Source organism: Prionailurus viverrinus, chromosome C1 (genome assembly GCF_022837055.1).
Source record: "Prionailurus viverrinus isolate Anna chromosome C1, UM_Priviv_1.0, whole genome shotgun sequence".
Lineage (NCBI taxonomy): Eukaryota > Metazoa > Chordata > Mammalia > Carnivora > Felidae > Prionailurus > Prionailurus viverrinus.
In genome coordinates this window covers 142,728,594-142,756,246 of record NC_062568.1, presented here as the reverse complement: position 1 = coordinate 142,756,246, position 27,653 = coordinate 142,728,594, and the positions used below count along the sequence as shown (strand labels likewise).

At 43.4% G+C, this 27,653-nt stretch overlaps 2 protein-coding genes across 11 annotated transcripts in view; both read right to left on the bottom strand.

The window, feature by feature from the left end:
* MCOLN2 (mucolipin TRP cation channel 2) overlaps window positions 1-1,109 on the bottom strand; it is a 57,939-nt gene extending 56,830 nt beyond the window's left edge. For 3 of the 9 annotated variants that reach the window (XR_007154899.1, XR_007154900.1, XM_047871802.1), the window contains exon 1: window positions 848-1,029. Coding sequence is in view for 3 of the 9 variants with exons in the window: in XM_047871802.1 (XP_047727758.1) it covers window positions 848-924 (77 nt within the window). In the remaining 6 variants the exon portion in view is untranslated. Of the gene's footprint in view, window positions 1-180; window positions 248-396; window positions 489-847 lie in introns of those variants that run through there. The other 6 variants (XR_007154901.1, XM_047871806.1, XM_047871807.1 and 3 more) reach the window with 5 other exon arrangements.
* A 2,507-nt stretch (window positions 1,110-3,616) lies between these two features.
* Window positions 3,617-27,653, bottom strand: part of MCOLN3 (mucolipin TRP cation channel 3) — a 32,355-nt gene continuing 8,318 nt past the window's right edge. For both annotated transcript variants that reach the window (XM_047871809.1, XM_047871811.1), the window contains exons 3-13: window positions 27,392-27,559; window positions 22,456-22,609; window positions 20,746-20,830; window positions 20,570-20,666; window positions 16,316-16,415; window positions 12,374-12,486; window positions 12,142-12,291; window positions 7,953-8,054; window positions 7,721-7,843; window positions 6,425-6,631; window positions 3,617-4,920 (exon numbers count right to left, since the gene is read on the bottom strand). In XM_047871809.1, the coding sequence (XP_047727765.1) occupies window positions 4,786-4,920; window positions 6,425-6,631; window positions 7,721-7,843; window positions 7,953-8,054; window positions 12,142-12,291; window positions 12,374-12,486; window positions 16,316-16,415; window positions 20,570-20,666; window positions 20,746-20,830; window positions 22,456-22,609; window positions 27,392-27,559 (1,434 nt within the window). In that variant the 3' untranslated portion in view covers window positions 3,617-4,785. The remainder of the gene's footprint in view (window positions 4,921-6,424; window positions 6,632-7,720; window positions 7,844-7,952; window positions 8,055-12,141; window positions 12,292-12,373; window positions 12,487-16,315; window positions 16,416-20,569; window positions 20,667-20,745; window positions 20,831-22,455; window positions 22,610-27,391; window positions 27,560-27,653) is intronic.

The window sequence follows — 27,653 nt, the reverse complement described above, 5'->3', positions numbered from 1 at the left end:
GAGGAAAAGGCCTGTTTGTTCCGGAAGGCACAGCCCAGCCTTATTTAACTAACTGCAAGCAGCTAATATAAGCACGCCCAAGGCAGCAAGAAAGCTCTAGTCTAGAACAGCAAAGCCATCCATTTGATGAGAGTTCCTCCAGAATCCGACATCCTGAAGGATACCGCTCAGGCGCCTCACCTGACGGTTAGCCTGAAAACACCTGATCCTCTCTCCCGCGTCCCGACCTGGGGAAACCGATAAGGCTGCCGGGCCACGTCTCCGCCTTCAAAACTTTCCACGGCTTTGGGGATTCCGAGCTGGAAAACCCGTTCAGTGCACACGCCTCTCAGCCCTCCTGGGCACGCACGCCTTCCCTAAAGTTGGAGCCCTGCTAGGCGGGCTCCCTTCTCTTACCCTTCCTGCAGCCCCCCGGGACCCGCAGACCCGGGCCCGGGGGTGGGGACGGCGGGGCGCAGCTCCGGCCGCGCGTCGGCGGGACCGCAAGGCTGAAGTGCGAGCCGGGAGCCCAGCGGCGCGTGGCCAGGCGTTCCCGCCCCGCCCCCGAGTCACCACCTCCGCCGAGTTGCTTCCCTCCGGGCAGCGCGAGCTGGGAGCTGGGCCCCGGGGTACTTTTTTTCCACGTGTAAACCCGCGGGCCTCTGCGAGCCCCGGGGGGCTGGAGGCAGCTTAGCGGAGCCAGGCGGGGGCGGTGGGAGAAGCAGCGGAGTAGGGACGCTCGAAGACCCCAGGAGGAAAGCAGTCCGGGGAGGGCCGGCGGTGGGGCCCCCGGGGAGGGCCCGCGGAAGGCAGGAGGCCCCCAGGACGCTCCAAGCGGGCGGGAGCCGAGAGCCGCAGGGGTACTGACCTGTGGCGGGGCCCCCAGGACAGGCCTGAGGCTCCGTTCCACGCCGGCAGGTCCAGAGCCTCCACGCCGGAAGGCATGGTGCTGCCCCTGTGCGGCAGGAGGAGGAGACCGAGGGTGGGACGGCTGCACCTGCCTCGGCCCCGGGGTGCCGACCCCAAGCTCCCGCGCTGGAGTCTCGGGTGTGCCGGGCGCTGCGGCCAGCCCGCTGCGCGTCCGGGGTGTCTGCCGGGAGGTCCGGCTAGGGAGAAGCGCCTTCTGAAGGGAACCCGACTGTGGAGCGCTGGTGCCGCCCGCGCGCCCTCCACACTGCCCCCAGGCGGCGGGGCCGCGCACTCCCTGCTCCCCGCGACCCCAGCCTTTTTTCCCTCCCTCTTGTTTTCTGCACCCATTCTGCGCATTTCTGCAGTCATTTCTATTTTGATGCGTTCAGGACACAATGCCAAGCCGAGTGCTGGGTACTGTGGACACCAGCATAAGAAAGACATGGTCCTTTCCTCTGGGACCTTACATAAACTGGCAAGCTCATTCGGTTAAGTTCATTCATTGGAACGTGTTTGTATTCTGAAGTGTACGATCACAAAACTCTGTGACAAGAGTCATGTTTCGGAGATGTTAAAACTACCGACGCGCAAGGGAAAGAAAAACGAATCGCCTTTCGCTCGCGTGGGGGAGCTTGAGCGAACCCCCTGCTCGGGGAGTACGTGTCCCTGTGACCCCGGGAGGGACAGAGGGGCGGCACAGACTTGCAGGACCCGAGCGTCGGGACTCTGTAAGCCTGCGCTCGCAGCGGCCTCTGCTCTTCCCTCCCAGAGCACGAAAGGTAGGGGAACCGGCCTGGGAAACCAGGCATGAATCTTAGAAGGTGGGGGTCTCCGGCATTTGTCCAAATGTCATGTTTCTGCTTTGGGTGATATTAACTTGGCAGTTTGGACCCGGCCAACAGCCTGTTTTCCGGGGAGCCCTCTTCCTTCTTTTCACGTGATAGCAGCAGCAGAGAAAGTCCGACTTCCAGGAGATTTGGATCAGCGAGTGTGTAAAGGTTTCTGGGTTTAGCGAAGGCAAGGAATATTCTGCCAAGTAATTATTGTAACGTGAGTCTTCAGGTAAATGTAATTGGACAGAATGATGCGAACAAATATACATAATTAACCCTCTTTTGCAAGTCGCTTTTAAGGCAAAAATGACTTAGAGTCCCTTTAATCGAGGTGCCCACTGAGTGCAGACAGGCTTGGAAGATCCCGTTTACCCAGCTAGTACAGTGCCCGCAGGTGGGTGCAAGGGTGGTGTGGTTAGGTTCCTTTTTATAAGAAAACGAGAGGAAATGGAACTCTGTGTTCTTGTGGGGAGGATGTGGACCCCCTTGAAAAAGGCAGACGGTGACTTGATTGCAGAGTGTTGGAGGAAGTATATGGAAAGTAGGAAATATTATGTGTATGTATGTACACACACAATTTTTATAGTAAAGAATTTTCAAGCCTTTAATTCAAAGAAAAGCTTGCCATGAAGGAACAGCCCTATTAACTTCAAAATTCTAGCACTCCACCAGGGACAACAATCCCTTTAGAAGTGGACTGTAAACTGGAATAACTTTTTTTGTATCAGCAAACTACCCAAAATACTGAAGTTTTAGAAAACTCCAGTAGAAATTTTAGAACTTCAGTAGAAGTTTTAGAAAACTTCAGTATTTCTACTGAATAACTTATCAGTGGGTAGTTAAAAAGAAAATTCATTGTTAACAGTGCATTTATTAAGAACATTTACCATGTGCAAGGGCTCTGTGCTTCAAGGGGCCAGGAGTAACCCTGTGTGCCCACTAGGTTCGAAGGTTGATTTCCATGTTATCTCACTGAACACTCAGCACTCTGTGTACTGTCATCTGCTTTTGAAATGAGGAAATGGGTTCAGAGAGGTTTAAGTTGCTGCCCTGAGGTCACCCACACAATTTGTAGTAGATCCAAGATTTCTATTCAGATCTTTGAGTTTCCAAAATCTTTATTCTCACTACACTGCTACACTGAGAGAGATCTAATTCACAGTCACTGCCCTTGAATCACTTTCCTGATCTGGAGAAGTTTCCCTCGTTTCATAAAGCGGAAAAGACATACATGCACATAATAGCTATAATTGGTGATGCACATATTACTGACAGGTCTAAAAGCATTATTTTATTTTTTTTATAAAGGCATTATTTAAAAAAACAAACGGCTGGGGCGCCTGGGTGGCGCAGTCGGTTAAGCGTCCGACTTCAGCCAGGTCACGATCTCGCGGTCCGTGAGTTCGAGCCCCGCGTCGGGCTCTGGGCTGATGGCTCAGAGCCTGGAGCCTGTTTCCGATGCTGTGTCTCCCTCTCTCTCTGCCCTCCCCCATTCGTGCTCTGTCTCTCTCTGTCCCAAAAATAAATAAACGTTGAAAAAAAAATTTTAAAAAAACAAACGGTAAATAAATTCTTATCAAATACTGTAGGGGAAGAAATAGTTGCAATAGGGAACTCCAAGTAGCTCAAATTTTAATGTGCAAGTGAAACACCAGGGGATCCAGAGACTTAGATTTTCCATTTCTTAAAAGCCATAAATACTGCAAGAATAGCTTATACTTATTATAAAACCTCACATTTCAATGCCTGCAGTCGTTATTATGATCCTCATTATATTAAATAATAAGACTTCAGTGTCTCAAGGCTATCTTCATTTAGCCCTTAAAATTAAAAATTAACAAATCAGTTTTCTTTACAAAAAAAAAGTTTGCTTTGAGAAAACCTTTATTGCACATCATTAAGTTCATTTCTATTTGAATGAATAGCGCGCAAAACAAAGATACAGGTTGTAAAAATCCCTAAAATTCCAATCAGCAGTATCCAAGGAATGTAGACTTTGTTCTTCGTCTTTTAAGGCATACATTTTCTACTTATTTTTAAGTTATGACCATAATTGTTTTCTAAGTTTTTTTTTTTTAAGTACTTTAATGTTTATTTTTGAGAGAGAGCACATGCCTGAGCTAGTGGGGGAGGGGCAGAGAATGACTGACTGAGGATCCTTGAAGAGGGCATTGCACTGACTGGAGAGAGCCTGAGGCAGGGCTTGAACTCACAAACTGTGAGATCATGACCTGAGTCAAAATCCAGAGTCAGACGCTTAACCCACTGAGCCACCCAGGCGCCCCAAGAGAAGAATTTAAAATCCGATGATTAGGGATGCCTGGGTGGCTCAGTTGGTTGAGCTACTGACTCTTAATTTTGGTTCAGGTCAGAATCCCAAGGACTGAGCACCACATCAAGCCCCACGTATAATCCCACGTCAAACCCCAAGTTGAGCCCCATGCTGAGCATGGAGCCTGCTTAAGATTCTTGCTTTCTCTGTCTCTGCCCTTCTCCCCCCGTGCTCGCTTGCTCGCTCTCTCTTTCCAATAAAACATAAAATTAAAATAATAAAATAAAATAAAATAAAATAAAATAAAATAAAATAAAATAAAATAAAATAAGATAATTACTGATATATACCAACCACTTCCCCTCTCTCTCAGGGATGAACCCCAGAGAGTGGTCAAGACCAGAGTTAGTGAGTTTTATGAAGTCAGACTAGGCATTGTTCTCCACTGATGACACAATCAATCCAGTAAAAATAGCTGGAAGCAAGAGTGTAAGAGCTGAAGAGGGGGATAGAGAACATATTCTAAAGCTTATGGCAAAATAAACAAGAAATAACAAGAACCCAATGGCTTCTCTCATCCAAGTTAATTTAAAAAAATAAACCCAATATAAAGCTGCAAAAGACATTAAATATTGCTTTTAAAAATATAAATAGTTCTTGATAAATTATAGCTATTGGTTTGCTCAAAGTAATAGTCTTCAAATATACTGTACCTGATCTTAAAATATCCATACAGTTTCCCCACTCAGCTATATATTATATATCCCTCTAGAGCACAGATTAGTCTGATAGCTACTTTTTACAACAGCAGAATATAGAACCTGGAGGGTCGTCTTCTAATCTGTATTTTCCAGAATTGGGTAGATCTTTGCATTCTGCTATAAATGTACGAAGTTCAGTCTCTGGGAAGCCATCCTGTTGGTAATGCTACACAGAAGAATTTAAAAAAAAAGTTCTCATTAATAAGTCCCTTGAAAACAGCTTTATTCCACATTCAAAATGGATCATTTGTCAAGAGAGGGAATCTTTCTAAAGGGATAATTCAGTCACTTTCAAGTATTTTCAGGGAGATGTAGCCTCTAGAGACATTCTTAGGTTTAGCTAAGGAAAAGTCAGTCTAGAATTCTGCAGTGTCCTCCTGGGCTCTCTTTTATGGGTCTGGCTCAATCCAAAATGAGCATGCTGAATCTGAGTCTGAGCCATCCTTCCAGGAAGAATCCATTCTATATACCCTTTGGGAGTCTCTCTTTCAGATAGACAGGTTTAAGGGTCTTGTACTAACATCAGTGCAGGGTCTAAGATCTCTAGAGCATGTCCTGACCAGAGAGGATCAGCCATCACTTGCCCACCTGACAGGTGCTTTGGGCCCATGGAAAAAGGTAAACACCTAAACTGTGAGTCTCAGACTTGTATCATCAAGAGTTATTAACTAACATTACTACCTTTGAGACCTTGGCTACCACCCTTGAATAACATATAGTTCTCTGCATGAAGAGCTGAAGGCAGTGAATTTTTAGAGCACAGTGGGGCAGGATTTAGACAGGTACAACTATATTCTTTCTCAGTGGCCTTGGTGACTCTAAGCACACATCTGCCAAGCAAGTATTAATAAAGACAATCAGCTTCTGAAATCTAAGTCAGTAAAAATGAAGTCATGGCCCTGGCTTCACAAGCAAGGTATTCATAATTATCAACTCATCAACTCCTACTAACCCTCTCTTTATCCCCGGGGCCATTTATATGATATCATGTTTCAGTACCCCTTCTCATACCCAGAAAGTCCCCAAGTGGAAGTGTCTATGTCAATGGTATACCTAATAGTATAAGGTTATTAGAAATTTAAATATATAGCGATATTTAGCCTGCTTTTCCATATTTCAAAGGGCTCAAAATAACTTTTAAAATATCCCATGTGAGGGACAATATAAATAATAGCTTTTCAAATCAGCTTTTCTAACACATATAAAGCTTACATGGCTAGCACCTGACATATCAATCCCCTCACTCTTCTGGAGATCAGGCCTCAGGATAGTCCCAGGCAGGTCCTTGCCAAGAGTCTGGGTTCAGTCACAGTACACTCCAAACCAAGAGGTTAATTTTTCCTTATGAAAATTGGATTTTAAATGGTCCCCATCAAATTTTGAAATGCCGTATGGTTCACTTACCCAATGCCTACTGGTCTTTATAATTCTAATACGAGTTTAGAAATCTCGTTTGAAAAAAAAGCACAATTACTTAGACACAAAACCTAAAATATTCTACAAACTCAAATTCTTCATTTCTGTTTCTCAATATCTACAACTGAAGTCTTTCTTTTCCACCTTGAAAAAATTAACATTCTAGCTGTTCTCCTCCCTCTTAGGTACCATATTTTATTACCATTCTACAAGTTCTGGAAAAATGCTGCTACTTAAGCTCTTGATGAACCTACCTTAATTGTTTCATATGTATCAGTGATCAGTGCAATGAAAAGACTTAAAATCATATATATAAAGAGACTGATGAATGAGTAGAGGTAAATTCTGCTAAACAACCAGACCAAATAACTTTTTTGTTGCATTTTTGCAAATGTGGCAAACATATCATCTCCATTTATCAGAGAGAAAAGGCACTCGGAGACCATGTTCAGAGAACGGAACTGGAAAAAGAAAAGAGAAAAAGTTCACTTTATTCCACATTCCTTCCCACTGGAGATTGTTCATGACACTATACTAAAAAATAATGGACCAGGTATCCTTGTAAACTATGTAGTTAGCCTGCAGTAATTACAAGCATTTGCTATGTGATACACGCAACCTGTATAATGCCTACTGTTTTTCCTGAACAAGCAGCTCCTTCTTTGTGCTCCCCTTAAGGGGAGCAGCCTGAATTGAAGCTGCTGGTTTGCACCCTCGGCGCTTTTCTGAGTCAAGTCTGACCATTCCCTCTGCCTACATGGAAAGAGATCCTAGAAACACTTATGCAGAGATACCCAAGTCCTAACCATGCATGCTCATACTTCTCATTTTAAAGTTCATTCCATTTGGGATAATGGTATTATAATCAGGACTGACTCTGGTAACAAAAAAAAAAAAAAAATGCATAGATTTCTTCAAGTTCCTCCCTATACTCCCTTTTTAATAAAATCACATTTGCAAAAGTCTTGCCTAAAAAGCTGACTCTTTATTTAAAAAAAATTTTTTTAACGTTTATTTATTTTTGAGACAGAGAGAGAGACAGAGCATGAACGGGGGAGGGGCAGAGAGAGAGGGAGACACAGAACCAGAAGGAGGCTCCAGGCTCTGAGCTGTCAGCCCAGAGCCCGACGCGGGGGCTCGAACTCACAGACCGTGAGATCGTGACCTCAGCTGAAGTCGGAGGCTTAACCGACTGCGCCACCCAGGCGCCCCCCAAAAGCTGACTCTTTATATTGATGAATCAAGTTGACTTATCTTGACCTCATAGGTGGTAAAAAAATAAATAAAATAAAATAAAATAAAATAAAATAAAATAAAATAAAATAAAGACATAATTATCTGATATAGTCCGCAAAAGGAGGTGAAGTAGCTGAGTGAATCAATTTTTCTCTCAAGTTGGTCACACCTTACCAGTTCACAAACATGGCACCAGATATACGACCTTCGACATTTTCAGGCTGAGTCACAAAATAGAAGGAGCTCATTTTAAAAGAATAACTGGCACTATTTTAGGAGCTTGATAGTAACAGGAAAACGTTGTTTATTGGTACCTTATCATGGTAAGGCCCCAGCACAATCCATCCACAGAAGCAATAGCCTAAATAAATCATTGCGGCACAGCAACAGAACCTGATGACATTGGGCAGCGCTGCCTGAAGGGTCAGAATAAGGAGCTAGGAAAGTAAGAGAGGCTGTTAGAATCCCCTTGTCCCTCAGCCAAAGCAGTGCAATAACTCTGAAAGACAGAAATACCAACAGCATGGAGATCCATGGAATCCTTACGTTGTACTTCTGAAAGAAACCGAGGTATCGAACGACTCCGAGCCACACGAGCATGGTGGAAGTCCCAAGAAGTATGCTACAGACGTCATAACTTGTTAGACTCTAAAACAGAGTGGAAAAAAATAACCAGATTATGTAACAGAAATTCATTGGGACAAAAAATATTTGGTTGGGGGGGGGGTTAATAGAAATCAATCAGGCAGTGTTCTAGGTGCTAAGGACAAAGAAGTGAACAGAGACACAAAATTTCCTTCTTTCCGGAAGCTTGCATTCTAGCGGTGGGAGGGGGGAGAGATAATAGAAATAAATTAATGAAATTCTCACTACATTAGCTGACAGTAAGTGCTGAGGAGAAAGTTCAGGGGAGGCGAAAAAGAATGCCTCCAGGGTTGCATTTTAAAAGGAGTTGCATTTGAACAGAGACCTGAGGGGAGTGAGAGAGTGCCAGCCAAGCAAAAAGCTAGGAGAGGAGTGTTCCAGGCACAGAGACAAGCAAATGCAAAGGCCCCATAGCAGGAGGGTGCCTCAAAAGATGGAGAGTCCAGCTGCAGTGAGCAATGGGGGAGAGTACAGAGTCACAGAGGTAAGGGGGTAGGTAGTTTAGAGCCTCGTGGCTAATTTAACACCTTTGGATTTTACTCTGATAGGCTGGGGAGATTTGAAAGCTCTGAACAGGATATGATACCATTTGGCTGCTATGGTTAAGAGCAGACTGTCCAAAGAGTGAGAAGGCAATTGCAATGATAGGGACGAGAGCTGATGGTGGCTTGGACCAGCCTAGTAATGATAGAGGTGATGAGGTGATTTTTAAAGGTAGATTGATAGGATTTCCTCTTGGATTAGATGGAGGGAAGAGGGGATTAGTCAAAGAAGAGAGTCAAGGATAAATGTATGGCTTTTGTCTTTTTTTTTTTTTTAATTTTTTTTTCAATGTTTTTATTTATTTTTTGGGACAGAGAGAGACAGAGCATGAACGGGGGAGGGGCAGAGACAGAGGGAGACACAGAATCGGAAACAGGCTCCAGGCTCTGAGCCATCAGCCCAGAGCCTGACGTGGGGCTCGAACTCACGGACCGCGAGATCGTGACCTGGCTGAAGTCGGTCGCTTAACCGACTGCGCCACCCAGGTGCCCCTGGCTTTTGTCTTAAGCACCTGAAAAGGATTGCCATTTAACTGAAGTTAAAAAAGCCATGAAGAAGCAGGTTTGGCCTGTGGAGGTGGAGATTGAGATTTGGGGAGTTCTGTTTTTTGTTTTGTTTTGTTTTTTTAATTTTTTTAACGTTTATTTATTTTGGGGACAGAGAGAGACACAGCATGAATGGGGGAGGGGCAGAGAGAGAGGGAGACACAGAATCGGAAGCAGGCTCCAGGCTCTGAGCCATCAGCCCAGAGCCCGACGTGGGGCTTGAACTCACGGACCGCGAGATCGTGACCTGGCTGAAGTCGGACGCCCAACCGACTGAGCCACCCAGGCGCCCCTGTTTTGTTTTGTTTTTAATTCAAGTTAGTTAACATACAGTGTAGTCTTGGCTTCAGGAGTAGAACCCAGTGATTCATCTCTTACATATGACAACCAGTGCTCATCCCGAAAAGTGCCCTTCTTAATGCCCATCACCCATTAACCCATCCCCCACCCACCTCCTCTCCAGCAACCCTCAGCTTGTTCTCTGTATTTAAGAGTCTCTTATCATTTGCTTCCATCTGTGTTTTTATCTTATTTTTCCTTCCCTTCCTGGATGTTCATCTATTATGTTTCTCAAATTCCACATATGAGTGAAATCATAGGATAACTGTCTTTCTCTGACTGACTTATTTCACTTAGCATAATACCCTCCGGTTCTATCCACATTGTGGCAAATGGCAAGATTTCATTCATTTTCATTGCCACGTAGTGTTCCATTGTATATGTACACCACCGAGTATGTTAAATTTGAGGTGCCAAGCAGACGTCCAAATGAAGATATGAAGGTGACAATTGAATATCTGAGACGAGTTCAGAGAAGAATTCCAAGCTGAAGACACAGATTTAGAAATCATCGGCAGAGAGGTACTATTTAAAGCCATGGACAGGATGAGAGCACCAAGACCGTGGCAGAAAAGAAAATATGTCCAAACGTTGCACCTTGAGGCCTTGTCACTTTAATAGGTTGGAGAGATGAGAAGGAACCAGCAAAGGAAGTCAGAAGACCAGCCTGTGATTTAGGATGGAAACCAGGTAAGTGATAGCTCAGGGGAAAAGTGCGTCAACAAAGAAGGAATGCTTTCAGTGTTAAAATCTGCTGATAGGTCAAGATGAGGATACATAATGAATTATTGGACTCAGCAACACTGGAGGTCATCGGAAGGAACATTTTCTGTAGGGCGGTAGGGCGGCCGGATTGGAGCAGATGTAACAGAGAATAGGAGGAACAGAATTAGGAACAAAGGTACCTACGCTTAAGGTCTTCTGCTATGTAAAGGGGAGCCAAAAAAATAGGGAAGTAGCTGGATAGAGAATAGGTTGAGATTTTGTCTCTTATAAAGGAGAAAGAACACACATACTATTGGGAATGGCACGGTAGAGAACGGGAAACTGATGATGCATGGGGAAAAGGAAGAAGAAAAGCTGGAGCTAAGTTCTTAGGTAAGCAAGGGGGGGAGGGGAGTTGGCATCTGGGAGGCACATGGGGTTGGCCATGGAGAGTAGCCAAAATAATATATCCACAGAAACAGAAAAAGCAGAGTGTATGGACACTGATGCCGGCAGGTAGATAAATGAAGTGGAGCCTTATAGAATTTCTTTTTCTTTTCTTCTTCTTTTTTTTTAATCTGTGGTTTTGTGAACTAGGAAAGAAGGCCATCAATTGACAGTGAGGATGGGGCAGGGGTTTTAGAGTTTCCAGAAGGGATAAAAACGTGAAACGATCATCTGAAAGATGGGGGAGTGAACGGCCTAGAAAAATGTAAAAAAGATTGCTGGACACCATTAAGAGCTCAATGAGGTTAATGATCGTTGAGGCTGGTAAAAATAAAGATTTGCTGCATATCTCCTGTGCTCCTTTCTTTTTGTTCCCCAGTCCAATGATAGGGACTCCATATCATCCTAAATCCATTCGCTCCTTCCAAGGAGCGAACATGCCTGGGCTGTTTTCCCCAGCTCCCTTGCAGTTAAATGTGACTAAACGCTCTCCAGTGGGATGTGAACAAGAGCAAAGACTACCAAGACTGCCAAGGCTTTCAGACTGGAAAAGCTACCGCCGTGCCGCCGTCTCGTGTTGCCCTTCCCTTCCCTTCCCTTCCCTTCCCACACACGCGGCAACCTGTTCCTGAGGTGACCCAGGATCAACCGCACAATTTGGGCTCCAGGAAAACTCAGTGGCAGGAACGTGGGTCCCTGACTGACCGCGTGGAGCTGAGTGAGTTGCCAACCTGGGAAACCCACCCTGACTATTACATGAGGGAGAAGTACGCTGCTATCTCATCTGAGCCATTGCATGTGGGGCTTCTGACCGGGAATCTCAATCAGCAGACTCCCCAGGTGGCTCATCCTCACACTCAGTTGAAGCCAGGGCTAGAAAAATATAAATTTGAACAAGGTCAGTTTGAACAGTATCAGGTTTTTTTAATTTGATTTTTGCTTTGGCGGCGGCGGTGGGGGGGGGGTGATCTCTAGGCTGGGTTAATCCTAACTTAGAATGGAAAATCTTGTAGCTTATCAACGGGGAAAGTAAGAAAAAGGCAGCAACTGTCATCACTCACACAGTGGTAGCCTGGCTTCACTTTCACCCAGGGCCCTACTCTTTTTGTTGTTGTTGAAGATTCTAGCATTTCTTGTGAAAACAACAACAAAAAAACCCACCTCTTACCTTCTTTACTTTGGGACGGCTAAGAATTCTCGGGCGCACCCCTAGAGCTCAGATTTGATCAGTGTAACATGGGAGTATTTTTACCAGGTACCCAAATGACTGACTCAGAGGCTTGTATATACCTTTGAAAAACTCTGCCTAAGAGATTGCCTGACAAGACTTAAGAAACTTATCGTTATTGATTTTAAGTTTACTTAACACCATGTTTGAAAGAAACCATTTACTCTGCAAATTCTCACATTCCGAGAAAATATTAGTGCCAATCTGATACTAACAATGGCATAAATAGTAAAAAAAAAAAAAAAACAAAAAAAAAACAAAAAAAAACCAAAAACCACTTTACCTTAGCTTGGATTTCCATTTTCAGAATTGATCCAATAATTGTCAATATGTCACTAATAATAATCATGATGTACCATCCATTGACGAATTCCATTTGATCAGAAACAGAAACTTCCTTCTTGTAATGGAGGAGGAAAAAATTGACAAATTCCTTTAGGGGAAAGAGGGAGGCACAGTGAATTTCTCAGTCAATTACAATGTCCCCAGCATTTCTAGCAAGCAGCAACCCCTACCTGCTGAAGCTGAAGTCCTGTAATCACAGATCGGAGGCACAGGATTAACGAAGCCAAGCATATCAGAATAACAAAGGCATCAAAGATCATCATGTAGTGAGTGTTCTTCTGAACTGGAAGGAAAGAGCATTACCTGCTTATACTGTGGGACATTCATATGGTGACCTCTACTTTTTTTTTTCTTTCATTTTTAGCCTCATTTCTTTTAACTGCTGCATGGCATACCACAATATAGATGCATACTCTTTGTAAAGACACTCAGGTTGCCATCTGTTTTTTCCTGCTACAAACAATTCTTCAAGTCCTCTCTGTGCATGGGTGCAAGTGATTCTTTAGGCGAACGAATATCTAAAGGCGAAATTGTTGGGGTAAGGCATATGCATATTTCTAAGAAAGAAATTCTAAGAAATTGTCCTTCAAAAACATCTTGCCAGTTTACATACCTACATACATCTCCACGTCTTCTCCACCATTGTATATTAATTATCTTTTATTTTTCCCGATCAAAAGAGCAAATCTCATTCCCAATGACATCCTTATCAGGTATTAAATTACTGTAGGTATTCAAGTACCTTATCTTACCCTTTTGATGTTTTTGTGTGTTTTAATGCGTAAGACAAATACCTCTCATTAGTGTTTTATTAGCTATTCTTACTTGTTTTTTTCCCCCATATATTCTTGAGGATCTGATTGTTAAATTCCAATAAAAATCCTACTGGTACTTTTGCAGGGGGGTGGGGGATCATGTCACATTCATAAGTTAATTTAGGGAGAATTGGCATATACATGATGTTAAATCTCTTGTCCAAAAATATGATGTGTTTCCCATTGATTCAAGTCTTTTTGTTTCCTTCAGAAGCATTTTCAAATTTTATCTGAACCCTTCACACTGCTTTTTAGAGTAATTTAGATAATTCAGACATTCTTTCCACAATTACAACAAAGAGAAAAGGTCCTGGTAAGTGTTCTTCCCATTAGTATGTAAAGAAAGTTAAAAGGCGTTCTTTTGGGGGTGCCTGGGTGGCTCAGTAGGTTGGGCATCCGACTTCGGCTCAGGTCACGATCTCGCAGTTTGTGGGTTCGAGCCCCGCATCGGGCTCTGTGCTGACAGCTCGGAGCCTGGAGCCTGCTTTGGATTCTATGTCTCCCTCTCTCTCTGCTCCTCCCCCACTCATGCTGTCTCTCTCTGTCTCTCAAAAATAAAATAAAACATTAAAAAATTTAAAAAAAATAAAAAAAAATAAAACGCCTTCTTTTGGAAATTACTACTGCCATCAATAAGAGATCTTTAATTATAAGCCTGTGGTCTTTTGTCCTTAATACAGTTAGCCTTCCTGCACACCCTATTAAAACATACCTATCTGGGTATAGAATATTCACCAAGAACCCACCGTGTGGCAGTTTTTCTAGATGCTGAGGATACAAGTGGTGAACAACACAGGCCCCCGACCTTGGGGAACTTCTGTTCTACTGCCAGGAGACACGCAGGGATGTAAACAAGGTACATGAACAAAATGCTTTCAGACAGGAGTAAGTGCTGCGAAGAAAAGAAAGCACCATAGCTAACGGGTAGTGCTACGCTACCCATAGTCCTAAGCACTTTGTAGGTATTACCTCATTTGATCCTCACGGCAACCCCAGCAAGCGGGGGTGTGATTATCCCCACTGGACAGGTGAGAAAATGCGGCACACAGAGGTCAGGGGAATTTGCCCGAGGTGATGCAGCCAGCAGGTGGCAGCACCAGGATTCAAATCTTTGCAGTCTGTCTCCAGCCTCTGTCACTCTAGGTTAGTGATGCGTGGCATCCCTTGGGCACTGTTAGGAATGCACTCTGGCCCCACCCTAGACCCGCCGAGTCAGAAACTGCATTTTCACAAGCTCTTACAGATGACACTAGAGCTCAAAAACCACGGCTCTAGAAGAAGCACACTGCTGGTATGGGTGATGGAGGGGAGAGGCTCATTCGTACAGCATGATAGGGGCCAGGAGGTCTCAGGTGAGACCTGAGTGACAAGACTGCCCCCTACTGGTAAAAAAAAATAACAAGCACTTAGACTAGTTCGGTAATGGGGCGCCAGGGTGGCTCAGTCGGTTAAGCGTCAGACTCTTGATTTTGGCTCAGGCCATGATCTCGTGGTTCATGAGATCAAGTCCTGCATTGGGCTCTGCACTCACAGTGCAGAGCCTGCTTGGGATTCTCTCTCTCACTCTCTCTCGGGCTCTCTCTCTCCATGCCCCACCCCCAGCTCGTGTGTGCTCTCTCTCTCAAAATAAACTTTAAAAAAAATCTACTGAAAAAAATTCAGTAATAAAACATCCCATTTATATTGGCCAAGGGGCATCTAATTGTTACTAAAATGTCTACATCTACTTTAGAAAAGCTTAAAAACTAAGAAACAAGCATTTGAGAGAAAGCCTGCGCCAGATACTTTCATATACTCTCATGCTTCCTATTCTAAAGTTTGTGGAGAAGTATTGCAATGTTTACAGATGACAAAACAACTTTGTGTTTCAAATAAACAATTTTGTCATGGAAATAAAATTGTGATTTAAGAGCCTCATATATTTGAAGTACCTAATAGTGAAAAAAATACTAGAATGAAGAAATTTCATGTCATTTTTAAAAACATTTTTAACATTTACTTATTTTTGAGAGAGAGAAACAGAATGTGAACAGGGGAGGGGCAGAGAGAGAGAGGGAGACACAGAATCTAATGCAGGCTCCAGGCTCGGAGCTGTCAGCACAGAGCCCAATACGGGGCTCAGACCCACGAACCGCGAGATCATGACCTGAGCCGAATTCGAACATGCAACCGACTCAGCCACCCAGGTGCCCCCATATCGTTTATTCTTAATATCTCATTACTGCTTCTGACCTTTGTGACTCAACCAGTAGTTACCCCTAAAGCAATGATTTTCCAAATGTGGCATGAGTAAGGGTGACCTGTACATTCCTAGGCCCCAGCCCAGACCCGGGGACGGCCTTGCAGGGAGCTGGGGTGACTCTTTCGCTCGCCAGAATCTGAGAATCCCGGACCTAATCATTAAGTCCAGCACAACATACCAAAGGGGCTAGAAAATGAGATAAATTCTTTACAGTCCATTTTCTGGTTCAGTCCCAAAATTCTCAGTGGTACTCAGTCTATAGTTGAACTCATGTCCATATTTCCAAGAATGTACCCTTTCTTCATGTAGTTTACTTTTTAACCTATATAGAAGCTAAATATAATGTGAGGGATGCTTCAGGGTCAAATCTTTCCTGATGTCTCTCTCACTGTATGACCAGGGGCACCAAGATTCACTTCTAAGCTTTAGTTTCTTCATTTGCATAAACAGGGATGCTGCCTATCTCAAGGATAGTTTAAAAATATTAAAACGCTGGGATGCCTGGGTGGCTCAGTCAGTGAAGCACCCAACTTCAGTTCAGGTCATGATCTCACAGTCCATGAGTTCAAGCCCCGCGTCGGGCCCTGTGCTGACAGCTCACAGCCTAGAGCCTTTTTCAGATTCTGTGTCTCCCTCTCTCTCTGCCCCTCTACTGCTCACCCTCTGTCTCTCTCTCTCTCTCTCAAAGATAAATACACATTTAAAAAAATAATAAAAATTAAAATATTAAAATGTAGGAGGAAGCCCTTATGTAGTAAGCACTCAATAAATATTAGGGCGGGTATATGTGATTTTTTGCTGGGGGGGTGCGTGCATTTTTTTGTAAGAACTGGGCCAGTGAGGACACATGTAGAAGTCAGCAAAAGTCATCTCAAGTACTAATAATTTATGTCTTGCCTGGAACATCAGATACCTACAATAAGTTGATCTATTTGCAGAGACTTAGGGACTTGGCAATGTTCCAGTTGTTCCCTTTGATGCTCCACATATCCCAGTAGTTTAATAACCCTTTTATTTAATAACAATTTTGAAAACTAGTAAAAGTCGTCACTTACTTGATCCTGATACGTGCCAGTCTTTACATTCTCTGATGGAAATGTCGTTATCTAAGCTTATCTTAATCCTTCCACTGTGGGCCTTATTGTCAAATGTTATCTGTGAAAAACAGGAAAAGGGTCAATAACATACCTATAGTTTTGGAAGCCAAGATGTCTCTATGCATTAATTAGGACACACATCTTTCAGGGTGACAGGATGCCCACCCAGATTCTCATCCCCGTGTCAACTGTAACTCTATTCAACTTTGGGAAGAGCCCTTTTTTTCTTTGTGAAATGAGAAGGTTGAACAAGGTCTTCTGGTGAGAACTTTTGGTCTCTGAAATCCTGTATTTCTAGGATAGTCTTCCAGCCCTGGACAACTTATAAAACAGGAGAACTTCTCTCTCCTTCCCACTCTAAGTACCTCAAGATGCCCTCTTGGTATGAACAAGAGCTGCTCCAAGTGAGCTTTTCCCTCCCTCCCTAGGGACTCGGCGGAGGATAGTTTATATATATATTTATTCATTTTGAGAGAGAGAGAGTGCACGAGCAGGTGAGTGGCAGAGAGAGAGGGAGAAAGTGGATCCCAAGCAGTCTCCCCACTGCCAGTGCAGAGCCCGACGTGAGGCTTGAACTCACAAACTGCAAGATCATGACCTGAGCCCAAACCAAGTTGGACACTTAACTGACTATTCCAGGTGCCGCAAGGGATAGTTTGTTAGCGCTGTTGCAGTTCTTACAAACACAGAGGTTCATTATTTCAGGCTTGAAACATTTCGGGTGGCGCTTCTCTGATTTTCATTCTGGGCCTCATTTTCATCCTTACTCACTCTAGAACCATATGTATGAAAAAAGGAAGTGGTGACAGGGAGCCGACAGCCATGTCCTGCTTCAGGGATCACCATTTCAGGACACTGGGCACCAAGTAGGACAAAGCCATGTCAGAACACCTTCCCCAGTCTGTCTTTCCCTTCCGGCTCTCTCCCCTGTCCCCATGCAGGGACAGGGAAAGCAAGACAAGGAGATCAGGTGTGGGTTTTGTTTGTTTTGCTTTGCTTTTAGTGCCTCCTGTCTCAAGTCCTAAAGAAAAAACATTTTTTCAAAAGCCTGTCATTTAAATGAGTTTTACTGAAGCTTCTTCATGCGGGGTAATCAGACATTACTGCAGATGTAAGGCTTCAGATAAATTTAGTGAGTCTGATCACTCTGTTTCTCTTCATGTTGGACTGCAAGCTTCCAACAAATTAGCTAAAAATAATATCCAAAAGATACTCACTCCAGGCAGAACCCAGGCAGAAAAAGAGAGAAATCATATTAAGAATCACATGTAATTAAAAAAAATTTTAATGTTTATTCATTTTTGAGAGACAGATAGAGACAGACAGTGACGGGGGGAGGAGCAGAGAGAGGGAGACACAGAATCCAAAGCAGGCTCCAGGCTCTGAGCTGTCAGCATAGAACCTGATGCGAGGCTCAAACTCACTGATCGTGAGATCATGACCTGAGCCAAAGTCGGATGCTTAACTGACTGAGTCACCCAGATGCCCCAATCACATGTAATTTAAATGGTCTAAGCACTCCAACTAAAAGGTACAGATTATGAAGTTGGATAAAAAAAACAAGAATTAATTCTATGCTGCCTAATAAGAAACCCTCTTTAAACATAAGACAAATAGGTTAATATCAAAAGGATGGAAAAAGATATACCATGCTAACACGAATTAAAAGAAAGCCGGAGTGGTTATATTCACATCAACCAAAGTAGATTTTAAAGCAAAGAATTAATATTGAGGTAAAAATTACCACTTCATAATGATGTAAGAGTCAGTTCATCAAGTTAACACAAGAATCCTAGATGCCTGTGCACCTAATAAAGAGCCTCAAAACACATGATGCAAGAATGCACTAAACTGCTATGAGTGACTGCTAATGCCCTGCTTTTACGTTCTAACCAAATTACAGACATACATAGGAAAGGTTTCATAAATAGCTGTTGCATGAATCAAATATCTGTTATATACCAGATACTTAGGGAGGGCCCTTACATATCTCATATATACGCAGTATACTAGATAGATATATAGATACATAGATACATAGATGTCTTCGCAACAGCTTTGTTAGGTAGGTGGGCATTAATTCTGTTTTACAAACGAGAAAACTAGGACTCAAACCAATTAAGTAATTTGCCTAAAGTTACATAGCTAGCAACTGGTGAGCTATAATTAAAATCTAGGCTTGCCTGATACCAAAACTCCTGCATTTTATTTTATTTTTTTAACGTTTATTTATTTTTGAGACAGAGAGAGACAGAGCATGAACGGAGAGGGTCAGAGAGAGGGAGACACAGAATCCGAAACAGGCTCCAGACTCTGAGCTGTCAGCACAGAGCCCGACGCGGGGCTCGAACTCACAGACCGCGAGATCATGACCTGAGCCGAAGTCGGCCGCTTAACTGACTGAGCCACCCAGGCACCCCAAAACTCCTGCATTTTAAATTAGGCATATACTGCCCCAGTTCATGTTTACTTAAACCATAAAGTTGCACTAATTGCTTTTATCATTAAACTACCCTATAGGGTGTAAGTTCTACTACAGTTCTGTGAAACACACTGCTAAATCCACCATGCACAGGGAGAGCTTGGGATGAATCTGCAATAGTGGCAAAAATATAACATCTGCATGTGACTAACCAGCCAGGTTGCTCTCTCCACTGTATTGAGTCATGGGAAAGAGCCTGCATTTTACAAATGTTTCATTCATCCATTCCGCAAATATTTGAAGCACCTACTGTGTTCTTTGAGGGATGAAAAAAATTAGGAGAATGACTCCTGCTTTCAAGGAGCTTTCAATCTAGCAGAGTTGATAAAAATCTAGACAAGCCTAAAACAAAGGAGAAGGTGGGTGAGCTCATACAAAACATAAAAACAAAACCAAAAATAAAACTTTGGAGTTGCGAGCACAGAATGTGTCCCTAACTGAAGCATCGTAAAAATGGTCCCTGAAGAAGGTGTCAGTTGAACTGAGCCTTGAGGATTATAAAGCTTCTGAAAGTACCATTTCTCAGTTCAAGAGTGGTACAGGACTGGGGCACCTGGGTGGCTTAGTCAGTTAACTGTCTGACTTTGGTTCGGATCATGATCTCACTATTCATAGGTTCGAGCCCTGCATCAGGCTCTGTGCTGACAGCTCAGAGCCTGAAGCCTATGTAGGATTCTGTGTCTCTCTCTCTCTGCCCCTCCCCTCCCTCGCACTCTGTCTCTGTCTCTCAAAAATAAATAAAATGTTAAAAAAAGTAAAAAAAAAAAAAAAAAAAAGAGCGGTGCAGGAGGTGGCAAGAGAGAGGAGAAAGAAAAGACTGTGGATAAAGAATAGCTCAATTTAAAAAAAAATCAAGTAATATTGAAAATTCATAACCTCCTGGTTAATATTGGGATCAAAATTTGTAGCCTACTCAAAATAGTCTCATAGTATTTGTGCTTTTTCCTTTAAATGATATGCATAATGACTAATTATACTACATTCTGAAATTTCTTTAAAAAACTTGATTTCTCATAGCCAGTTGTTGAATATCATGGACACAGCTCTGGTACAAACTATTGCTGAAGTCATAGCAATCTGGATCGAGTGAAGGCAAGCTGCATCAAATGCTGTTCAGCATATGCCCCAGATAGCACTGGGGTACTGACCCCGAGCCTCATGAGGAAATGAACTCACCTGGCAGGCATCTTATGTTCTCCAGAGAGCGTTAATAGTGCCATTGGCAACTGGAATATACAGAACAGAGATGGGCCGAAGGGGGAGAAGCCAGAGCATTCAGAGGCAGCCCAAGGAAGGCACTGCGACCAATAAGCAAAATGTGCACACATCTATGGCGAGGAGACTCAGCGGCAAGAACCCTTGGCAATGGCCATACGCAGACAGCCACAGACTGCCAAGAGCCAACTACACGGGACCTACAAGTCTCTACTCCTTTTGTATTTGAACACCTACCCTGTGCCAAGCACTGTTCTTGGGACTGGAGACACTGCACTGAACAAGGCAAGGTCCCTCCCTTCACAGAACTTACACTGAGGTACAGAAGATAGATAATTAACAAGTAAATGACCACAACAAAATAGAGCCAGCCCTAACAATGCTTCTTCTATGCACATTCAAGTGGAAACATCCTGTATATTTGATCATGTTTCAATACAAGCAGATGAAACATGTAACTAAATCAAACAGTTTTCCTTCAGACAGGGGCCAAATTCAGCCCAGCCCACACTTACAGTCAGAGTAAAGTCGTAACAGTCAGGGAGCTCGTGATGACGAATGGTCTGCAGATTAATGGCCTTCAGTTTAAACTGCAGCTCCACTGTTAGGAGTCTAGGAAACAGAGGAGCCTTTAGTGCAGTGAAAACATGCACACACAAATATAAGTTATACTCCCATCTGCCTCCCTCACCTGTGAAAGTCCAGTGTTAAGTTGAGTTTATTTTCTTCCAGTGTTCCAATGTGAAAAGGTTCATCGGGCTCTACAAAGAAACATTCTGCCATAGAAAGGAACAAAACATTCTGTAGATAGCCTAAAATAAATAAGTAAAACTGCATCTTGAAAGGATAATACATTTAAGACTAGATTATTCAGATTCTACTATTCTTCTGAATTAAGATTTAAAAGCCAAAAGTCAGTACCCCTCAGTTACAATGAATCATTTGTTTTTCAAGACACGAGTGGATGCACCATTTCTGGAGTGGGTGGAGGGCAGAAGACATGAATTCGGTCTCATGAGTCTTCTGTAGAATGCTATCTTCCTTCCTGAATCTGGAAGCCTAAATTTTGAGTCCCTTCTCCCTTTTTTGTATCCTAAGCATAAGTTTGAAGAACTTGGAGTACTTAAAACAAAATTTTCTAAGTTTAAAGGATCTATTTTTTTTTAAATACTATTTTCCCCTCTATACTAGACTATACTTAAGGGGGGGGGGGGGAAAGGAAGACATGGGGCACCTGGGTGGCTCAGTCATGTAAACCTCTGACTCTTGATTTTGGCTCAGGTCATGATCTCACAGTTCATGAGTTTGAGCCCCATATCGGCAGGGATCCACACATCGGGCTCCACACTGACAGTATGGAGTCTACTTGGGATTCTCTCTCTCTTACTCTCTCTCTCTGCCCCTCCCCTGCTTGCTCTCTCTTTCTCTTTCTCAAAAATAAGTAAATAAATAAATAAACTTAAGAAAAAAAGGGAAGACAGCATTTTAGAAGTTTTCACTAATCTGTACTGTAATCCTTTACTATCTTTCTCCAAAAAACCTCCCAGTGGCTGTTGTTAAAAGTACTTGAGGGGCGCCTGGGTGGCGCAGTCGGTTAAGCGTCCGACTTCAGCCAGGTCACGATCTCGCGGTCTGTGAGTTCGAGCCCCGGGTCGGGCTCTGGGCTGATGGCTCAGAGCCTGGAGCCTGTTTCTGATTCTGTGTCTTCCTCTCTCTCTGCCCCTCCCCCGTTCATGCTCTGTCTCTCTCTGTCCCAAAAATAAATAAACGTTGAAAAAAAAAATTAAAAAAAAAAAAGTACTTGAAAATGTAATGTTTTAGGTACAGACTGTAAATAGAACTTTGCTAATAAGAATAAGCCACTGTATTCTAAACTCTGGTTCTGGTTTCTCCTTGAAATGACCCACAAAGATACTAAATAGTGAAGTGCATTTGAGGGGAGGGAGTTTTATAGACATCACAAATTTGCAAGTACAACGTCTTCTAAGGATAGTATAAGTCTATGTAACTGGCTTATCCAGCATAAGAGGCAGTGCTATATAGAGGTCAAGGATATAGTGGCTAAGAGCACAGACAGCCTGGGTCAGATTTCAGCACTGCCTCTTCCTAGCTCCATCTGGAATATATCACTCAACTCTCTGAGCCATACTTTAGTCTTCTATAAAATGAGGATAATAATACACCTTGCCTTATTGGTCTGTTGTTGTTGCTTTTAAAAAAAAAATCATGAGTTACAGTAAAGGGCTTGGGACGGTACCTGACACATGATAACTCCTATGTAGTTTCTCACTATGACCTAACAGTACAGACCAAATCAACATTTTCAGAGACAAAATTGCTAACTTTAAGTATAAATCAAGGAGTTAAAAAATAGAAGCTCTAGTTTTTTGAAGAACATTACCAGTCTCCATTTCTGGATCAATGTCAAAGGTATCATTTCCAGGACAGATGTTCCCTTGCTTGTAGAAGTGCTGACAGATCGCCATAGCAGACTGCTCGGTACCCTTGTTCTCATATGCATGATTCCCCACCGAGATACTGCGCAGCTGCAAGTACTTGAACAGAAAAGAGAAACAGAAAATGGGAACACCAGCCAGGCAGAAATGAAGCCATGATTCCCTACCCAGCCCGTCTTTGAAATGGGCAGATCCCAACCTGCTTTCTGGATGGAGACACTCACATTCACACTGACATGCGTAGTACGCGACATGCTAATGTGCACCAGGACAGCAGCCAGAAAAAGCACTCAAGTTTTGGGCTCAAGTCTCATGTCTGTGACTGTGAGCAAGACACAAACTTTCTGAGCCTCTGGTTCCTTGTCTACAAAATTCAAGGTTTAACCCACGTCATCTCTGCGGTTCTTTCCTTCTTTAAAGAACTATGTTCAGGAACTGATCTGTGCATTCAGTGTGAATACAAACTTTATCTTTGAACTATTTCTCGTAAGATCAGAGTTCCGCTTTGCTGCTTTAATATAGGAAGGGGGATACAGTCGTTCCAAGCTAACTTGCAAAACTTAAAAAAATAGTTTCATCTTTATCTTTGCAAGAATAGTTTAGTCACTGTCACAGCAATATTCCCTCGTCCTGGGAGTCCTCTAAACAAACAAATGTAATTTTACCAATGAGAATCTTATGGTACTTTGGAATAACCATCAACTCAAACTCTGAATGCATTTCTGTAGAAGAAAAAAGGGTTTCAGAGCTTACTATGAACAATGCTGTTTGGCACAAGAAGTGATATGAAGATAGGGATATGGTAGCCATCTCTTGGATTTAGTGGGATGGACACACAGATAAATAATTCTACTATAAAAATGCATGTGAAAATGCTAAAATCAGTGAAAGAATCATTTGTAACCTGGGCCTAGGGGGATAGATGCTGAGCTGGGCCTTGTCCAGGCTGCCACCAGCGGCATTTTACCAGATCTGAGGCATGGTTCTCTGTTCTTATTTAACTTAGCCTCCCACAGCGTTTGATGCAGCCGAGTGCCTTCCCTTTCGCAGGATGCCTTCTCCCCTAGACTTCTGGGACACAGGCTCTCTGTCTCAGTCTCCTTTGCTGAATCCTGCTCCTGCCAACCTCTAGCTGTCAGAGCACCCTTGGATTCAGTCCTCCACTTCTTCACCCACATTCTCTCGGTAAGAGATCTCAACCAGCCCCACAATGAAACAAGATCTGTACGCCAATAGCTTCCAAATTTACGTCTCCTGACCTTTCCACCCAAATGCATACATGGGTAGCAATCTGCCTGCACGGCACCTCTGGTGTCTAAGAGGTATCTCAAATGCAAACGTGCAAACGGAAAAACCAGCTCCTTTCATGAAAATGCCCTTCTCAATCAGTGACTCCATAAGCCAATCAGCTTCACAGGCCGAAACTTAGAACCTATTCTTCACTCTCTTTTTCTCAAACTCCACTTCCGGCCCATCAGAAAGTCATGCGTTACTTTCAAATTATCTTCCAAATCTGACTGCCTCTCATCGCCTTGTCCACACCACCTCACCTCTCACCCTGACAAACGGAATCTCTTCCTACTGCTGTGGTCTTCCTGCTTCCCGTCCGCCTCTCACCACAGTCCAGTCTCCATATAGAACTCACAGGACGGCTGGGGCACCTGGGTGGTTCAGTTGATTGAACATCCAACTCTTGATTTTAGCTCAGGTCAAGATCTCAGGGTCATGGGATCGAGCCCCATGTCAGGCTCTGTGCCGACAGTGTGTAGCCTGCTTGGGATTCTCTCTCTTCCTTTCTCTCTCTCTCTCTGGCCATTGCTCACTCTCTCCGTGTCAAAATAAATAAATAAACTTAAAAAAAAAAGAATGCCCAGAATTGTTACAGGAATAAGTGAATTAATGCACGTAAAGCCGTTAGGACAGTGATACCCAAAACACGAACCTGTTCCAGACTCTGTTCGTGCTGTCCCTTCTCCCTGGAGGGCTCCTCCCTGAGATGGCTGCAGTCTGCCTCCCTACACTCTGGGCTGTCCTGCCCACCTGTCACTTATCAGGGGGCCTTTCCTGACCACCTCCACCCATTCACTCTGCCTGCTGCTGCTACTTTTTTTTTTTTTTTTTTACAGCACACTTATGTGTACTTATAACCAACTGACAAACGGTATCCTTAATTTACTGCCTGTCTCTCCCTATTAGAATATGACTTCCTCAACTCTGTCTATTTGCTCACTGTAGTATCCATGTATCAAAAACACTATCTGATACAAAACAGATGCTAAATACTTGAGGGAACAGATATTAGCCTTTGCTAATATTAGAGTCTCTCCCCCACTGAAAGCCCTCCCATGGCTTCCGGTCTCTCTGAGAATAAATTCCAAAGCTCCTTTTCAGAGCCTGTAAAGCCCTAAGAGATCTAGCCCAGCCACACTCCCCTCCTTTGTATTTCCTCAAACATACTAAATGTATTCTGGCTTCAAGAGCCTTTGCTGTTGCTACTCCTTCAGCCTGGAATCTTCTTCCCCAGACTTCGAATCCTCAGAGAGGCCTTTTTTGACCACCTCGAAGAAACTGTTAACCCTCTTGTGCTACTGAATTTTACTCCATAGCACTCATTACTATCTGAAATCAAATGGTTTGGGTTAAACTTATTAAAATCCACCTCCTTTGGGGCACCTGGGTGGCTCAATCGGTTAAGCATCCAACTTCGGCTCAGGTCATGATCTCACGGTTCATGGGTTCAAGCCCAGCATCGGGCTCCGTGCTGACAGTGCAGGGCCCGGAGTGTGCTTCAGATTCCGGGTCTCCCTCTCTCTCTGTCCCTTTCCGCTCATGCTCTCTCTCTCTCTCTCAAAAGTAAACAAACATTAATTAAGAAAAAAAAAATCTACCTCCTTCATTAGAATGTAAATTCCACAGGGCAAGGAATTTATCAAGGCTACTGCTCTAACCCCAGCACTTAAAACAGTAGTAGGCATAGAGGAGGTGCTCAAATATTTGTCAAATTCATGATAAGGTAAAAAATATTCTAACACTTTTATAGCAGAAGAGCAATAGTTGCTCTTCATTTATGAGAGCTAATTTACAGTGAAATGGTAAACTGCTAGGACAGGATATGTAATTACAGCACCAAGCTCTCCATTGGCCACGGGACTGGGAAAAGGAGCCAGAAATCCACGGTAATAAAAGTAAGCTGCAGGGGCGCCTGGGTGGCTCAGTCGGTTAAGCGTCCGACTTCGGCTCAGGTCACGATCTCGCGGTATGTGAGTTCGAGCCCCGCGTCGGGCTCTGTGCTGACAGTTTAGAGCCTGGAGCCTGTTTCAGATTCTGTGTCTCCCTCTCTCTCTGACCCTCCCCCATTCATGTTCTGTCTCTCTCTGTCTCAAAAATAAATAAACGTTAAAAAAAATTAAAAAAAAAAAGTAAGCTGCATATGCTGTTAAGTAGCATTACGTCCTACATGTAGGGGGCAAACAGTATGACGTAGAGATAGTCAGTTTTGAGGTTTTTGTTTTCTATTCGAGGAAATAAGCGTATTACGCCTTGCTAAAGCTACTCTGAGCCAAATTGGTAGTTTTATTTTGGGGGTGGGAAGGTGTAAAAGGTAAACAAGTCCATTAAATGAAAACGAAGGGTAAAAGATATTGAGTGTAGTGAGGTCCCAAGTAGACCAGCGTGCCTGCAAGGTGGGGGGTGTGATGAGAAGGAAAGCTGGAGAACAAGCAGGGGTCATGAAGTCGAGTCATACAAGTACGGGCCCATCTGAGTGCCCACTGTCTGTGAGCCAATCCTCACAGGAGCTACCTAAAGATCTGAACCTCCTGACCATAGAAACTTGTAAGTCTTGAACCTTGTAAGACCTTGAAACATAAAAGACCCAAGGTGCAGGGCTGCAGGTGACCTGCTAACATTATAGGATATGCTGTGGTCGGACTGCCTTCCTGTCCTCCTAAGACTCTTTGTGGAAGTCTGTGCGAGAGCTGGGTGGTCAGAGATAAGTGGTAGGACTGTGTCCAGCTAAAGGGCAGCCCTGGAGCTGGAGTCAGAGACTCTGGGGCAGGAATGTGGTGTGTGGGACTATGGCTGGAAGGTAGGTGACCTGTGGGACTGACCGATGGGGCCCCCAAGTGGCTGTGGCCTCTGTGGAGCTTTAATCAGGTCTGGGCGTCTGTCCTCACTTAACCTCTGCAGCTCTGCCTTGACAGAGGAATTTTTCACACAGACCCAGAATCCTGTGTAATAACTTATTCAATCTCCTTCTATTACTATAGATTTCTGGCCATTGACAGAAAGCCTTGGTGCCGTAAATACATATTTCATTCTGGCTGTTTGCTACCTCATGGTACAGAGATTGTCTCTAGATAATGAGGAGCCATGATTTCACTTTAATAATATACTTTTTTTGGCAGTTAATCAATGTTACAATAAAATCATTGTCATGTATGACTTTAAGGCCTTACTTAATTTTTAAATGAACCTTCAGATCTTAGTTGCTATATATGCTCTGCAAAGTTAATATTCTCATTATTGGTTAAGAGCCCCTGAAAGTATAAACTCTGAAGACTTAATGAGTACTTACAACCAGGGTTACGGTTAATAATTTTAAATCTTTGAAGCACTCATGCCAACCCCTAGCTCTGATTCTTTTAATGAAGCCTTTAAAGTTTCTGCCTCTCTGTCACTAAACAATAAGTTTTTCTCAGTTTTTAGTTTCACAGAAGATTGATGGTGCTATTTTTAAAAATAATTTAAAAATGGTTTTATACCTATCATCACAGAAATGTTCACCCTTCTACACTGGAATGTCAGTTTCTATTATATACATTGCTAACAGTTTCCCGGGCTGTTCTTTCTCCCAAGTAGGAACGCACATACTTGATTTACCTGGTTGACTGCAAAGATGATCTGATCATACACATCACTTTGCGTGTAGACTGCGTAAGTGTCATCCATTCGGTCCACATATCCTTTTAAGAAGAGGTGTTTGAATGCTATAGTGTTCTCTTCCTTGAAAGCTACAACCATCTGGTTACTCAGCCCAAAAAAGACCAGCTTCAAAGAAAAAAAAAAAAAAAGGAAAAGAGGGTGAAAAACCAATGAAATAAAAGGTCTCCATATAACGACCAATTTATCTATTCCAGATTCA